Source organism: Rhea americana, unplaced genomic scaffold, assembly GCF_003343005.1.
Source record: "Rhea americana isolate MKP2758 unplaced genomic scaffold, rheAme1 scaffold_48, whole genome shotgun sequence".
In the NCBI taxonomy this organism is placed as follows: domain Eukaryota; kingdom Metazoa; phylum Chordata; class Aves; order Rheiformes; family Rheidae; genus Rhea; species Rhea americana.
The window spans coordinates 4,651,965-4,666,544 of NW_028186623.1; the positions used below are offsets into that span (position 1 = coordinate 4,651,965).

The 14,580-nt window shown below is 62.0% G+C and overlaps 3 protein-coding genes across 3 annotated transcripts in view; all 3 read right to left on the reverse strand.

Annotated features, from left to right (window-relative positions):
- Positions 1-389, reverse strand: part of ABCG4 (ATP binding cassette subfamily G member 4) — a 6,871-nt gene extending 6,482 nt beyond the window's left edge. The window contains exon 1 of the mRNA XM_085316899.1: positions 152-389. Within this exon, the coding sequence (XP_085173025.1) occupies positions 152-380 (229 nt within the window). The 5' untranslated portion in view covers positions 381-389. The remainder of the gene's footprint in view (positions 1-151) is intronic.
- A 3,755-nt stretch (positions 390-4,144) lies between these two features.
- LOC146589152 (uncharacterized) lies at positions 4,145-7,147 on the reverse strand. The gene is made up of 6 exons (XM_085316858.1): positions 7,111-7,147; positions 6,848-7,012; positions 5,932-6,091; positions 5,644-5,778; positions 4,851-5,381; positions 4,145-4,741 (listed from the first exon to the last, which is right to left on the reverse strand). The coding sequence occupies exons 3-6, from the start codon at positions 5,993-5,995 to the stop codon at positions 4,728-4,730; spliced, it is 744 nt and encodes a 247-aa protein (XP_085172984.1). The 5' UTR covers positions 5,996-6,091; positions 6,848-7,012; positions 7,111-7,147; the 3' UTR covers positions 4,145-4,727.
- Positions 7,148-7,556: 409 nt separating this feature from the next.
- Positions 7,557-12,812, reverse strand: HINFP (histone H4 transcription factor). The gene is made up of 9 exons (XM_085316857.1): positions 12,270-12,812; positions 11,813-12,039; positions 11,513-11,624; positions 10,835-10,987; positions 10,431-10,508; positions 10,207-10,327; positions 9,954-10,092; positions 9,540-9,664; positions 7,557-8,838 (listed from the first exon to the last, which is right to left on the reverse strand). Exons 1-9 carry the CDS (start codon positions 12,430-12,432, stop codon positions 8,316-8,318), a joined length of 1,641 nt encoding a protein of 546 aa, XP_085172983.1. The 5' UTR covers positions 12,433-12,812; the 3' UTR covers positions 7,557-8,315.
- Positions 12,813-14,580: the final 1,768 nt, after the last annotated feature.

The following is a 14,580-nucleotide window of genomic DNA, read 5'->3' on the forward strand; positions in this document are numbered from 1 at the left end:
CTGGGCGAGCCCGTGCGGCTCGGCTCCCCGGGCCGGGGCAATCCGGCGGGCCGCCTTTGCGATGCCGCGGGCGCCTGCAGCAGCCGAGGCCGGGCGCTCGGGCGAGGTGAGGGCGTGCAGAGGTGCCCTCCTCCCCGCCGGCAGCTCCTACCTCTCTTCCTCCACCAGGAGCCTTCGCGCACGGAGTAGGACAGGTCGATGAACTCGATGTTGACGGCCGAGCGCTTGGGGAGGTGGGAAAACCTCTGGGCCTCCGTGATATGGTTCTCCACCTTCTTCAGGTGGGTTGTGAGGAGCGGGGCGTCCGGGGGGCTGGCGTGGCAYGCTGTGTCCTCCAGGGCAATGGAGACGCACGTGGGATCCATGCCCTTCTCTGCCATCGCGCTGCTCTGTGGGAAGCACGGGCACGGGCTCGCGGAGGCCCCTCTCCCGGGGACGGGGACCGCCGGCACGGGGGCTGAGCCACAGCAGGTCCCCTCGCACCCCTCCCTGCCGGCCCCAGGCCCCGCACCTCCCTGCGGAGCACCGTGCGGACGTGGCCCAGCACCCGCAGCCGGCCCGGGGATGCACATGGCCTCACTCCCCTCCGCTCGCCTGCAGCCAAGCCCGTCGCAGGGGCTCGTGGCGAGCAGCAGCTGATCAGCTCCACGGCCAGTAACTCACGTGGCTCCTGCGGCTGCCTCTGGCTCTGGCTCTGCCGGTGGGGCTGGCAGGGCCCGCGGGACCTCGGCCCCACTGCTGCCAGGCTCCGTCCCCCTGGGGACTGGCTGGGTTAGAGCATCCACGGGTGTCCAGGTCCCCACCAGCGCCTGAGGCAGCCCCAGGGGACACAGCAGGAGGGGGCCCAGCTACATCCAGCAGTATCAGCACCTCCCCACCCCGCCTTGGCTCATTTCAGCCTCCCGGCTCTTCCCGCAGGCCAGGCCAGTGCTTAACTGGGACCATTGCATGACAGCAATGCACATGCCTGCACACGCGCCCTGCCGCTGGGCAGCGTTTGCTGCCTGCGGTCCTCCCAGAGCTGGCTGCACCACRGCCGAGCCCGCCGCGGCCCCGCTCAGTTCGACGGCTTCTCCGCGATGCCAGGGGCAGCGCTGAGCCGAGCAGGGTGGGGAGCACGTCGCGGCCCGGTCTCACTGCGGCACCGCAGCTGGGAGGGCTCCCGGGGCCTGAGCGCTCCCTGAGCGGGCTGGGCCCAGCAACCACCCCGCCGCTGGGGCGGGGGTCCYAACGCTTCGCTAACCTACATTTGGCTGAGCCGCAGGCTCCAGGCTGCTGCTCGCTGCGGCTGCAGTGCACGCACACAGTCCCCTGGAACGGGAGGCTGGCCTCGCGAGGAGCTGCGCCGAGATCTTCCCAGCCCTCTCCCCGCTGCAGGCAGATCCCTTTCAGGGCTGGAAGAAAGCCAGCCCCAGCCCTGAGGAGGAAGGGGTGGGCACGCAGCTCCCCCTCCCCAGCAGCTGCGGGGCTCGGGGACCCCCTGCAATAGTGGCCGAGCCGTGGCGCCCAGCCCCACGGCGGGGCCGGCAGGAACGGGGGGCTGCGGGAGGCACAAAGCGCCCTCGGGCTCACCTTGACTCCTTCAGCTGGGCTTTGCAGGAACTGCTAAATCCCGCAAGCCGCTCTCCTCGGCTTAACCCCCGCCAAGGCGAGGGGTGGGGAAGGCAGCTTTGCCGAGGATGTTCTGCCTTGATCCCGGCTCCCTGCTGACCCCTCCATCCTCACCAGCCCAAACTGCTGCAGCCTCGCTCAGCACCCCCATTCCCACCCGGGCTGACACCCAGCCCAGCCGTGTCCCCCCCCCACCCCGTCCTCCCTGCCACCGTCACCCGCCGGCGCCCAGCCCCACCGGGGGCTTCTCCTGGGGGGGAAGGGGGAGCCGGGCTGGGCGGGCAGGCGGTGCTCACCTGGCGGGATGCAGGCGCAGCGGCGCAGCGCGGGCTCCTCTCCCCTCCGGCAGCGGCTGTGCCACGCCGCGGCTCCTGCCGCAAGTCTCGCTGCTCCTGCCGCCGCCTTCAGCGCCCGAGAGCCCGGCGGCGCCGCGGCGCGACGCCCTCCGCCTCCCCTCTGCAGACAAAGRGGCGATGCCGCCGCGGATGCTCGGGGACAGGGCGAGGCGCCCCGGCCGAGCGTGCGCCGGGCCACGGGCCGCCTGGGCCGGGAGGCGGCCGGGGCGCCGCCGGCAGCCAGTCCTCAGCCCTAGCCGCTGGCACAGCCGCAGCAGCCCCCCGGCTGGGCTCTGCCCCTGCTAATCCCCAGCCGGGGTCTCCTCCCCATTCCTCTGCAGAGCCGGGGTGGGGTGGGGGGGGGGGGCAAGGAGGGGGCTCTCTCTGCCCCCCCCCCCAGCCCAGCCGTGGCTAGCAGCCCGCCGGGCCTGGCCGCCCTGCGGTGCCCCCGGCCCCGCTCTGCCCGGTTTATCCCCGCCGCTGCTGCGTGTCAGCGCGGCAGGCTGGGCGCTCCAGGCAGGCTGCACCGCCAGGCAGCGCAGAGCCTCTTAAAGGGGCCGGCCGCGCTTCCCCGCTCCCCGGGCACCCCCAGCCCGGCAGGGCCCGGCTCGCGCAGGGGCAGAGCCCGCCCCAGCACCCAGCCCCGCCGCCCCCGCGCTCCCCCAGCTCCCTCCCGCCCCAGCCCTGTGCACCCCCGAGCGCCGCTGCGCTGCCGCCCCAGCGCGGGCACAGGCTGGGTGCGAACGGGCTCCTGGGACGGGGCCGCGCGGGTACGCTGGGGCTCCTGGGGGTGCACTGGCCCTAAAGGGGACGATGCCCCAGCGCTGCCCGGCGTGGCTGCGCTCCCCACGAGGTCCCCTCCGTGGCTCAGCACCAGGGACCTGCCAGCCCTCGGTGCTCCCACCCTSCGCAGCACCTCGCCTGGCTCTGTCCTCACTGTTACTCACACCTCTCACCCACCACAGTGCTTAAACATGAAAGACATATGGAAATGAGTGGCACTGACGAGGGTATTAATTAGAAAACCATCTGCCGAGCTGTGGAAAGCTTTCCCCTGCCGCAGCCAGGCTGGGGCTGGGACAGAGCTTGGGGCAGCGATCTGGCCCCGTGGAGGAGCAGGATCGAGCTGGCAGCTGGAAGAGTGTCCGTGGGGCAGGGCAGCCTGCAGGCCAGGTGTTGGGGGGCACAAGTGCATACCTACAGGGTCTTAGCTGTGGAGAGCTCAAGGCATTTCCTCACGGAGCAAAAGGCGCACCGGGCCCATCCAGCCCACCCTGCTTTCATCACGCCGACTCCCATCCCCAGGCACTCGCTATCTGCAGGTCTCAGCCCAAGCGCCCTCCGAGCAGTGCCAAACCGCCCCGTTTCCCCGCAGCCAGGGTGCAAAGGGGCCCCGGGAGCGCTCCCCCTTGGTGCTGAAGGGCACCCCTTCTTTGCTGCTCAGGGCTGGGCCAGGAGCCCTTGGGATGGAGGCATCCCCTTACCGGCTACGCAGCACCTGGCCTAACTGCAGCAGCTCGTGGCGGAGTCGCTTCAAGGTGGAAGTCCCACCAGGATGGAGGTCGGGTGCCCGGGAAGGCCTGGTGGCCAGCACCACAGGCACATTCGCCATCCACCCTGTCCCCAGCTAGGACCTCTACACCGTGGCCTTGGCCGTAGCTGCATCCCCAGAGCATGTCAGTGTTTCAGGTGCTCAGGACAACGCCAGCGGCAGAGGGGACCTCTCTCAGCTCTGCCCGTGTGCTGGCCTCGGGGGACGGGGCCAGCAGCAGACTCTCTTTACGTGRCTGGAAATCCTGTGTGATTCCTGTAAGCATATTTTTAATTACCCAGGGTGGAGCCTGGCCGCCAGTTCCGCTGGCTGCCCCATCGCAYGTGCTCCTGCCCTCCTCCTCCTCTGCGGGAGCACAAGTGCTGCTTCGGAAGAAGCCGCGGCTGGTCCCCCAGGGGTGCAAAACTACCCCTGGCTGGAGCCAAGGGCCAGCGCCTGAGCCAGCCCCAAGCATCACCCCAGCGAGGGGCAAAGAGGGAAGGGAAAGGCAGATGGTTCAGGGAAGGGAGCTGGAAGGAAACAGGCTCCTYGGAAGAGAGAGGGTGCAGCACAGGGCGAGGGCAGTGCCTGCAGCACTGGGGACAACCCCACCGCACGCAGGAAGACTTCGGGCAGCAAGTCTCACAGTAACGCTTTATTTCTCAGCGCTGCCTGGTGCAGACACACGTTTACCCCGGCCCGGCGGCCCGTTCTGCACTGCACAGGCGGCGGAGGGCCCGCTGCGTGCGCAGCRGCCACGGGCACAGCCCGCACACCTCGGCTCTCGCCCGCCGGTTCTGCCGTCCCGGCTGCAGCAAGCACGGCCCCAGCTGCAGGAAACACCCAGCAGGGAGAAGTCGCAGCCCGCTGGACGGGCAYGATGCACAATCCTGCAACCCGGGGCACAGGCAGACGCGCTGCCTGCCCCTGGAAGGGGGCTGAGCACGCTCGAGCACCCAGCTGGGGAAGCCGAGATGCCCAGCCGCAGGAGGCGACAGGAGCTGCCGCTGCTCGCTGAGCAKCCCCTGGCGCTGGAGGGACCGTGCGGAAGGGGCCAGGAGGGAGGGCGGCCCCGCGGGAGGGCTGAGACCTGGCGCCCCTCTCCTCTCCTCCCCGCTGGCAGCCTCACGGCGGACGGAGCTGCGGAAGGAGCCCAGCGATGGAGACCGGCTAAGGGGCGGCAGCGCCCGTCCGAGGCAGGAGTCGCTCTTGGAGCGGAGTCGGATCCTGCAGCTCCAGCCAGCTKGGCTCTACCCAGAGGAGGCTGCAAGGAAGGCAGGAGCAGCAGGTTGTGAGCGGTCCAGCTGCCCCGGGGCTGGGGATCGCCCTCCCGCCCCTTTTCCAGGGCCAGGCAGCCGCCGGCGGGCACCCACCGCACGGGACGTGGCAGTCGCACTCGCAGACGTCGCAGCGCTGGAACCAGCGGGCCCAGCCCGACTGCTTGGTGACGCAGGCCGAGATCTTGATGCAGCCGCGGTTGAGGGAAGCTCCCAGGTGAGCCTGGGCGCCGCAGGACGAGGAGCACCTCCCGGAAATGTCCCGCTCGTTGATCTCGATCCGGCCCCGCAGGCAGATCCCTGCGGGCGCGGGGCTGAGCGCGGACCGTGGCCACCCTCCCCGCGGCGCGCCGGGGGCAAAGCCGCTGCGGATGTGCCCGCAACCCTCCCGCGCGCCCGAAGGGGCCGCGGACGCCTCCCCGGGACCCCCGCGGGCRCGGCGGCCCCAGCGGTACTCACGGAGGCAGGTGGGCTTAGGGGTCCAGCGGCCGTCGGACTGGCAGGCGCTGGCCGGGTCCCCCAGGAGCAGGAAGCCGGGCCGGCAGCTGTAGCGCACCACCGAGCCGACCCACCAGTCGTTGCCGTACACCACGGAGTTGAAGTCCGCCTCGGGCCGCCCGCAGTTCACTGCGGAGAGGGACGTTCCCGTGGGCAGCGCGGGACCTAGACCCCCCCGCCCCTCCGGCCGGCGGGGCGGCACAGCGCCTGCTCCCTGGGACGCCTGGGCATCCCCGCAGGTCCGGACCAAGGGCGGCCCAAGGACCAGGCTGCTAGAGAGACTCCAGACAGGCAGCGTGGCACAAGACCTGCCCTGCCCAGGTGGGCCGTGCCCAGCCCCGCAGCCATCCCCGGCCCCCTGCCGCTCCCCCCGCCCCAGCCCCGGACCTACCTCGGCAGAAGGACTTGTAGCCCAGCCAGCAGCAGCTGCCGTTCCCGCACTGGCTCCTCTTCAGCTCCTTGTGCTTCCCCTTGCAGCCCCCCAGGCAGATGGGCGCTGTGCCAGACCAGTAGGTATCCAGGACTCCTGGCACCGCAGGGAGCAAGGCAGAGAGGGGCTGGGGTGGCTCTGCTCCCGCAGCCCCAGGACAACGGGGGCTAAGCACCACCCTCTGCACCAGCCCCCCGGAGCAGATAGGTAGCACGCGCCAGCCCCTACGAGCCCCCCACAGCCYGATACCTTCCGGCTCCTCGCAGGACACCAGCGCAGCCAGCAAGGCGAGGAAGAGGAGGCTCGGCCCCATAGCGCACGCATCGCCCTCCTCCCCGCCCTGCAACTCATCAGAGAACGCAGCCTCTCGGCTTGCCCATCGCCCCCAGGCCCCGGAGCGCTGGCCGGCCTGCCCCAGAGAAAGTCAACTTTGTTTCCATGCGCTCAGGATGGGAGACGCTGTAGGGCATGGGGGAAGGGAGGAGACGCTCCCCTTGATCCCAATCCTCTCCCCGGCAGATAATCCCCGGCAGATTACCCTCCCCAGACCCAGTGTTTAAAGGGACAACTCCTGTTGGCCACCACAGCCGTCCCCAGCTTCTAGCACGCAGGTAGCGCAGGAGCATTGTGGCACGAAGCACAGCAGGGACAGAGTGGGAGCTGCCAYGGTTTGGCAGCAGAGCCCCGAGGCCCGTACGTTGGAAAGGGAGCCAAGGTGAGAGTGCTGCGAGTGCTTCTCTGGCTGGAGTCCCTTCTCTCGAGGGTATTCTTGGCCCAGCTGGGCCAAGCACCAGCACGAAAGCGTCTAACAGGAGCGCAGAAGACTGGGCAAGGCTGGCCACATCCTGTGCTGGCAGCCCAGGAAGGCTCCTCGCRGAGCTACAGCACCCTCCTGCAGCGGGTGGCGTGGGGACTGCCCGGGCAGCCGGCTGCCCCTCACCAAGCTCCAGGCGCCCAGCGCACTGGCCTCGCTGTGTTCCACTAGCCCAAGGGAGGCTCCTAAGCTGCGTGCCCCCGCGAGAGCAGTGCAGGGGAGCACACCGCCCTCCCTGCCCAGATCCAGCCCAGGAAACTCACCCACACAGCCTGGGGCTCTCTCCCCTGCTCCTCCCCTGGCTCTTCACCCAGCCCATGTTCTACAGCCGCAGAGTTTGCTGCTCCTCACCTACGGCACAGGCGCGAGGGGCTGCTCCTGTGCCCCCCACCCCAAGGGCACAGCCACAAGTCACACCYACAGTGCTTGTAATTAGAAAGTGAGCAGATGGCCAGGGGTTTAGCATGAAGTGATTTTCTCCACCAACCTGGAGTTCCAGCAGCTTTTGCTGAACTGCTTGAGAAAGAGAGGAGGGGAAAAAAAAAAAATCAGCGTCAGACCCAAGAGAGCAGTCACAGCACTGAAATTGCCTGTCTACCTCCGTCTGGTCATACCACTTCCACCCAGAGGGCAGCGAAAGCCACAGTCACCCTGCTCACTCCAAGGACACCAACTTCCTGCTGTCCTTATCCAAACCACTTCCCAAAGGGAGAGCTGCCTCCACYCACAAGCCCAGGCTGCTCTTTAGATTCAAAACATGGCACAGGAGGCAGCAGAGATTCACACCCTGCAGGAGGCAGCAAAATCAGACGCACACTAGGGAGCAGGAGTGCCCGGGCTAAACGTGGCCTTTCAGTGCCACCCCTGGGGATACGGGACAACGCTCTCCAAGGCAGCAGCCAGCTGTACCAAGTGGCAACATGCAGGACTGCTAAGAGATCCTGGCCCATCCATAGTGCCTGGCTCTGAGGCTACAGGTCCTGGGCTGCTTGATCTCATGCTCGTACCACAACTTGCCCTGCCTGGCAGGGATGGGGCTGAGGCAGACACCACACACTGGTTGGCCTGGCAGCCTGGCTTTTATTTATCACTCCAAGTACAATTTGCCTGATCAGGAGCCCAAGCCCCAATGTGGGGAGGAAACCCAGGGAAGAACAAAARCACTGGGAAGCCCCCAAACCCCCACTGCTGCAAGGAAGCAGTAGCCTGTAAGGGACAGCACCTCCAGGCCTCTCCTCCCCCAGAGATCAGTGCAGTATAAGGGAATCGGCAGTGCAAACGCTGCTAACGGCGCTGAGTGAGCTAGGAGAGACATCCTGAAGGGAAGCGCTGACAGAGGCAGAAGTGGGGAACCCCATCCCTTCGAGAACAAAGTATAAGTGAGAACAGGCCCGAGGGCCACATGTCTCACCTGCCCCATCTGCTCAGCACACCTCCCTGACTGCAGGCCGTGCTCAGGAAGACCTCACAACTTGACTGCACAGTAGCAGGTACCACATCACCAGAGAGCAGTCAGGCAGGAAAGGCCTGGGCCAGGCGAAGACAGAACCTGCTGAAGGAGTGGGAGAGGCTTGCCCCTAATCCTCAAATCCTTGGCTCTTTCCAGCTCAAATCTCTTGTCTGTCAGCTGAGACAAGCCCTTCCCACCTCCCCACACTGACCAGAAGTGGTAACGGGTAAGGCTGGGGCAACAGAGGGAGAAGCTAGCCAGCTGCATGTGGGAGGAGACTTGCCCTCTTCCCAGCATCTCACAACCTTCCCCACCAGCACATCCCACAGAGCCCTGTGCTTTCCATATGCATGGAGGCAGTGGAGCACTTCACACAATCTGAATGCCCAGCTCCTCAGCTGTCTTCTGCAGACGGTCCATGACATTCTCCTCCAGCTCCATAGCCAGCCCGCCAGGCACTGCTGCCCGCTCCTCAGAGGACGCGCTGGCCATGACRTAATACACAGTCTCATTCTCCCCCTGCTCGTTGGTCCGGTTCACCACACGGATGATGGGGTTGGCTGGGGTGCTGGGTTCTTGCTCAGMGGATGGTGCTGCTCCTGGGAAGGCACTCGGCCCTGCTGGCTCAGGGTTGCCAGCAGAGTAAGTCATGGGATGCAGTAGGGCCACGTGYGGCTCAGTGTTGCTGTTCTCCACTTGCGGAGCCCCTGTTGGGGCCTCTAGAATGATGGCCTGAAGGTTGCCCTCACCCTCAGACAGTACTACGCACTCAGCTGAACCATCCAGYGCCTCTCCCTGCTTCTCACGGTCCTTCAGTAGCTGCTCCGTCAGCTCCACGCTCTCGTAGCGCACCAGCTGCAGCCTCATGTAGCCGTCTTCATGTTCCCTGTACCTGGGCAGAGACAGGTAGGGGCGAGGGAGCAAGTCACACTGCAGCCCTTTTCCCAGAGAAGGGCAACAGCCTGAAACAGCATCCAAGGAAGCAGTACTGTATTCCAGCTCCCATGCTATATGGATGATGCTGGCCCAGGAATATAAAACCCCCACAGCATCTCCACCTAATAAGCACATTCATAGAGCAGCTTCTGAGTTTCTGCCAGGTTCCTTATCTCCCAAGTCCATCTCCTCCCCCACCCTGTTTCCCTGGGAACATTTGAAATTCATCCTCTTGCCCTCTCAGCTTTTAGGTTTCTAGAACCTAAAAGGTTCTACGCCCTTTGAGGGGATTAGAATTTCCTATGCAGGACAGAGCAGAGAAGCAGCTATCAAGAAGAAAGAGGTTGAATGGGGGCAGTTTTCTCTGGGGTGGMTACTTGGAACTGGCTGCTGCCAAGTTCTGACATGCAGCTGCAAGGGCACCACTGCCTGCCCCTAATCTCTGATCCRCTGCTAGAGCTCTCACTCAGCACCAGGGTCCGATCCCACTTGCTGCCCAGTGCTTCCCAGCCCTGGGAAGTGGATCTCAAGTACATTACAGACAAACATCAGAGCCCAATCACTGCTAGATCTCTGCTGGCTTCAGTTAAATGCAGGAGGCAGCTCCAGCTGTCTGCGCCAGAGAGGAGGTAGTGAGGAGCTGAGGGAGGGCAGTACCTGAAACGAGGATGCCCCGAGGGCCATTTGAACTGGTGTTTCTTCCTGAGGTGCACAGTGAGGTTGTTCCCACGTGTGAAGCACTTGTCGCAGACGTGGCATTTGTACCGGGGCTCCGAGTCACCCTGCAGGGCAGAGATAGAAATRCGAGTGCCCCACATGCCTGATCAGAGCGCCTGGCACCTGCCTGCACATGTGGAGGGAGGAATCAGGTTCTCTGTGAAGACTGACACAACGTATCACTGCAGCAGGAAGAGAGGAAGACAACCTGACCTCACACTCCTATAGCCCTGGGGCACTTCACAAGGCTTTAGCTTTTTTTCCTTATGCTTCTGTATAGCATGTCATGGTTAGTGCTTCTCAGCTTTACTGGGAGCAAATGTACAGCAGAATAGCCCTCTGCTCCCTTCCCACCTCGTGGACTTTCCGGTAGTGCAGTTTGATGGAGCAGAGGGAACGCGCGGTGAAGCTGCAAGCCTCAAACTCGCAGCGATATGCTGGCTCTTTGCTGTGTGTGTCTAGGTGTTTCCTCAAGTCAATGAGATTCTTGCAACTAAAAGGAAACAATAAGGGAACAAAGCTGGTCAGCACGTGCCGCGCGTACACGAACAGGCCTCTGGGCACTTCTCTGCCACGAGCCGGGAACCCAGGAAGTCCTGGTCCTCACCTGTAGTCGCAGTAGTCACACTTGAACGGCCGCTCCTCGCTGTGCCGGAAACGAATGTGATTGCGCAGGGAGGAGGGCAACGGACAAGTCATGTCACACAGCGGGCACTTGTAATGGTTCACTGCTCGAAAGCAAAGAATGGGAAACATCACCACCGAGTACATGCAGCAAGGGAGAACACACGCTCTTCAGAGCCTCAGCTGGAAGAAGGAGCCTTTGCTCACCGTGGTTCCTCATGTGGTCACGGAGCAGCCTCTCCGTGGCAAACCTCTTGGAGCAGTGAGAACACTGAAATCTCTGCTCTGCAATATCAAGGGCGAGGGAGAAGAGGGCAGGGAAAGGGTTGGCGAGAAGAGAAATCAAAGCAGAGAGAACAACACAAAGAGCAACAAATGAGAAATTTTCTGTGGAGCTGGGAATCCTTCCCTCCAGTTAAAGTCAGCAGAACTAGCTGCAAAGCCAAAACATAAAACCACTTTTAAGGACCAATCTGTCTTCCACCTCTGCTGCCACTGCGGGAACTAGGCAAACTGTGTTGCGAACACAGCACACTTCTCTCCCACGAAGTGCAAGAGAGCCCAGCAAAGCTGCTTACAACCCACCCCTCCCCAAGCCTGCAGGAGCTTACGGTCCAGTGCAGTCTGCCGGCGGATGTGGTCGAAGAACTTGGTGTTGTTGGCAAACATCCCGCCACAGGTAGGACAGGCCACCACTTTCTCCTGCGTGTGGCTGCGCAGGTGCTCCCGCAGCTTGCAGCGCCCTTTGAAGGTGCAATCGCAGTCTGAACACAAGCAACAGAAAACCATGAATACCCTTCATAAGGGAAGTGACAGATCGAGCAACTCCAACAGGCCAGAGAAGGGTCCCGGACCCAACAACCTGACTGAAGAGCAGGCTGCTTACTTGGCCGTGCAAGGATCAACACTACTCCAAAAAGCCTATGCAGCACAGATATAGTATGATGAAACCACTAGCCGACAACTAGCATAGGCTCCCTCACCCCAAAAGCAGCTAAGACAATTGCTCAAACACAGAACAGAGCAACTATTTTAAAAAGTAAATCAGAGCCTTTTCTCCTAAGTACTATTTAACTATAAATAAGAAGTTCAATACAAAATAACCCACTGGATCCCCTGAAGGAAATTCTACAGGAGCATTTCACTGTCAGCACCATGCACATGCTCTTGAAGTAAGAGATGTTCTCAGAGAGCCTGGCCTGCCAAGCAGTGCAAAGCTTTCCTGTACAACCTTCAAAATCCAGCCTTGTGCAGAGCTCTCTAGAAAGGCCTTGCCTGCTTCCACCGACCTTTCCAGCCACAGACGACCACATGGTTCTCCTTCCCTGCTGCCTTGTATTCCGAACAGAAACTGTGATCCTCTACATGCCGATAGAACCACTCAGGATTATCGAATGACCTCTGCAGGGACAGACAGAACAGGGTGAGGAGATCAGAATGAGCCTGCCCCAGCCAGAGCACAACAGATGCTTTCCTCCCAGGCACAAACACAGCAAACAGCAAACATGCTGGAAAAGGCAACTCTCCTCCCCTTGGCTGCCACATCCCAGCCAACACTTAGGAAAGCAGGACTGTTTCCCTGCTCTCACCTCACAATACTCCCACAGACACAGGAAGTTCTCCTGGATCTCGGGGATGATGTTGCGGCTCTGGAAATCCAGCTGGCAATGGCTCACATCTGACTGGCTCTGCAGGGCCCGGAGCCCCCACTGCTTCAGCTTGGTGTGGTAGCAGTGGAAGTAGACGTGGCGGATGAGGTCAGCTGAGCTCTCTGGWGAACAGAAACCACATTCCTGCCACAGACACGTGTATTCCTCTGCAACAAAACCAGGAGACATCCAGGGTATAAAAGCCTGATGGGAACTCTCCTAAATAAGGCTCAGATCCATGTAGGTTAAGAAACTCCATTTTTCCCCATAAGATTCCAGTTAGTCAACAGGCAGAGCTATTCTCCTTCGGGAAAAGGAAATTTTCCCATAGTGAAACACTTCAGAGAAGGCCAGGACTTACGGCTCCCTACAGACAACAAAGATGGTAACTTCTTACCGAGAGGGTCCACCTCATCCTGGTGTTCTCCAGGAAGGTGCTGCTGCAAGTGCTGGGCCACATGCTCACAAAACTCCTCCATCTTCGAGGTCACGTAGGTACAAACCTCCCACTCGCACTGCAGCACCAAGGCCTCCTTCCCGCCACCCTTTCCGGGTGGCATGGTGGGAGCGCAGAGATGCCCCCCACGCCACCCCGATCACCCAGAGCCTCAAACCAGCCAGGGTGGCCCTGGGGCGCTCCCCGGGAGGCCTCGGCGAGAGCAGGGCCGTCCCCGGAAGGGCTCACGGTGGCGGCTGGAGCCAGGGCCGAGCCCCGACGGAGGGCAGAGGGCCCCGGCGCGGCCCAGCCGGCCCCGTAACCCCTCTCCCGGGCGGCAGGAGGTGACCGCAGCACTGCGGCGGGGACGGAAAAGGGGGGGACCCGGCCCCGCGGACGGGAGGGGGTCCCGGCCCCACAGCGGGTGAAGGGCCGCCGCGGGCCGGGCCGCGCCGGGCGGGAGCGCCGCCCGCCCGCACTTGCCGGCCGGTCCCGCCGAGCGCTTCGCCCGCCTGGGGGCGCCGGAACCCAACGGACCGCGCCCGCTCGACCAATAGCAGCCGCCTCCGCCCGGCCGCCAGCCAATCGCTGCGCGGGAGCCGGCCGCGCGCGTGCAGCGGCCGAGCGAGCCCGCGCGGAAGCGGGCACCCGGCGCACGAAGGTTCCGGGGCTTTTCCCCGCCGCCCGCAGCCTGCCGCTGAGCCCGGCCGCTGTGCCCCCTGACCCCCAGGGTGTGACCTCTGACCCCCCAGAGTGTGACCCCTGACCCCCCAGGGTGTGTCCCCTGACCCCCGGGACATTCCCGTTCCCCCTGCRGCAGTGCCGGGGCCCGAAGCCTCCCCGGCCCCCGCACCAAAATGGCCCAAATTGCGGTCAAACGCCCCACCACGGCACCGGCCACCGTTCGTTCATCTCTAGGGCTCCAGGACAAACCCCGCCACTATTTGTTGTCTAAACAAGCAACTCTTCACACTGCGGGAGGTTACAATCAAGGAAGGCACAGCTGGACACCCTGGCCAGCACAGAATACAAGCCTGTTATTATCCACCAGCATCGTGGTTCCTGCTGTGAGATAGTGCAAGACTTTTTTTTTGTTTGTTTGTTTTTTTTACTCATTAATGAGAAGACAGATTGAAATGACAGTTTGAATCAAGCAAATATACATTGAATATTGCGTCTGCTATTCCAGGCTTTTGTAGTACAAATTASAAATATAACTCTTAGTAAGGTTTGCTTTGGCACACTGCTAAAATGAAGTGGGATTGTATAAAATGTGTCACAAAGTGGGCCTTGTTAAAACACAATTGCTTCTCTAATTCCTGTTGTATGCCCTGGCTCTGCCCACTAGGATGAATGGAAGATGAATGCCCAAATCCACTAATCTATAGAGAAAAGCTGGACCTGAGGCTTTTGCAAAGGAAAACATAAGATAAAAGATGTGTGTCATCTAACAGAAGGCTGAGTTTTTATTTCGTCTCCATTTAATTGTTTTCTGCAGGATTAACTGTTGTTTTTAATGCAATTATTTTGTAGTCAGTAGTGAAGACACCTGGCCTGGGTGGACAGTGCTACAGCTGCAATGGAGGGAGGGGGGGTGGCTGAGCTTGCAAAAGGCCAGGATTTTGCTTGTATATCCTAACCAAAGTAAACATATGTCCAGCCAAGGAGACAAAACCATGCGGGAAGTCTGCCAGGAGGCAGGTAGCAAAATAAGCCTGTTGCTCGCAATGCAAAAACAGCCCTCTTCTACCGTGACCGTACATCTGGCCAGCTTCCCTGACCTGCCTGGTGCGTCCTGCCAGCTCCGGGAGCTGTCTGCGAATCTGAGGGAGCTGCGGATACCAGGAGCGGTGGCACAGGTGGACTGGCCAAAACAAGACTGGTCCCCACGGAGGGGGGAAGTGTAAGTGGCCACAGACTTAGTATGCAGGAGCGGGAGTTTTCCACCAGATTTCTCCGTGGTGTCCTCTCGGTCGTGAGCTCTGTGTCCAAGCAGCCAGAGTACTCGAATCCGTACGTTTAGTATATGGGAATTATTCTCTATGATACTTCAGCTATGTCTTCCCTGCTTTCCATGATGGCCTGAGCAGATGTAGCCTTTCCAGCATCTGCCCTCTTTAGTTTATTTTTTCTTCTGATGGAAAAAAAAATGCTTGAAAAACTGATAGCCTTCCCCTCGGAAGGCAGTGCAAACGACAGGCTGAATTCATCACTGGGCCAATGCTGTGGAAAATGCATGGCATTACGAAAAGGGACAGATCTTACCTAATAG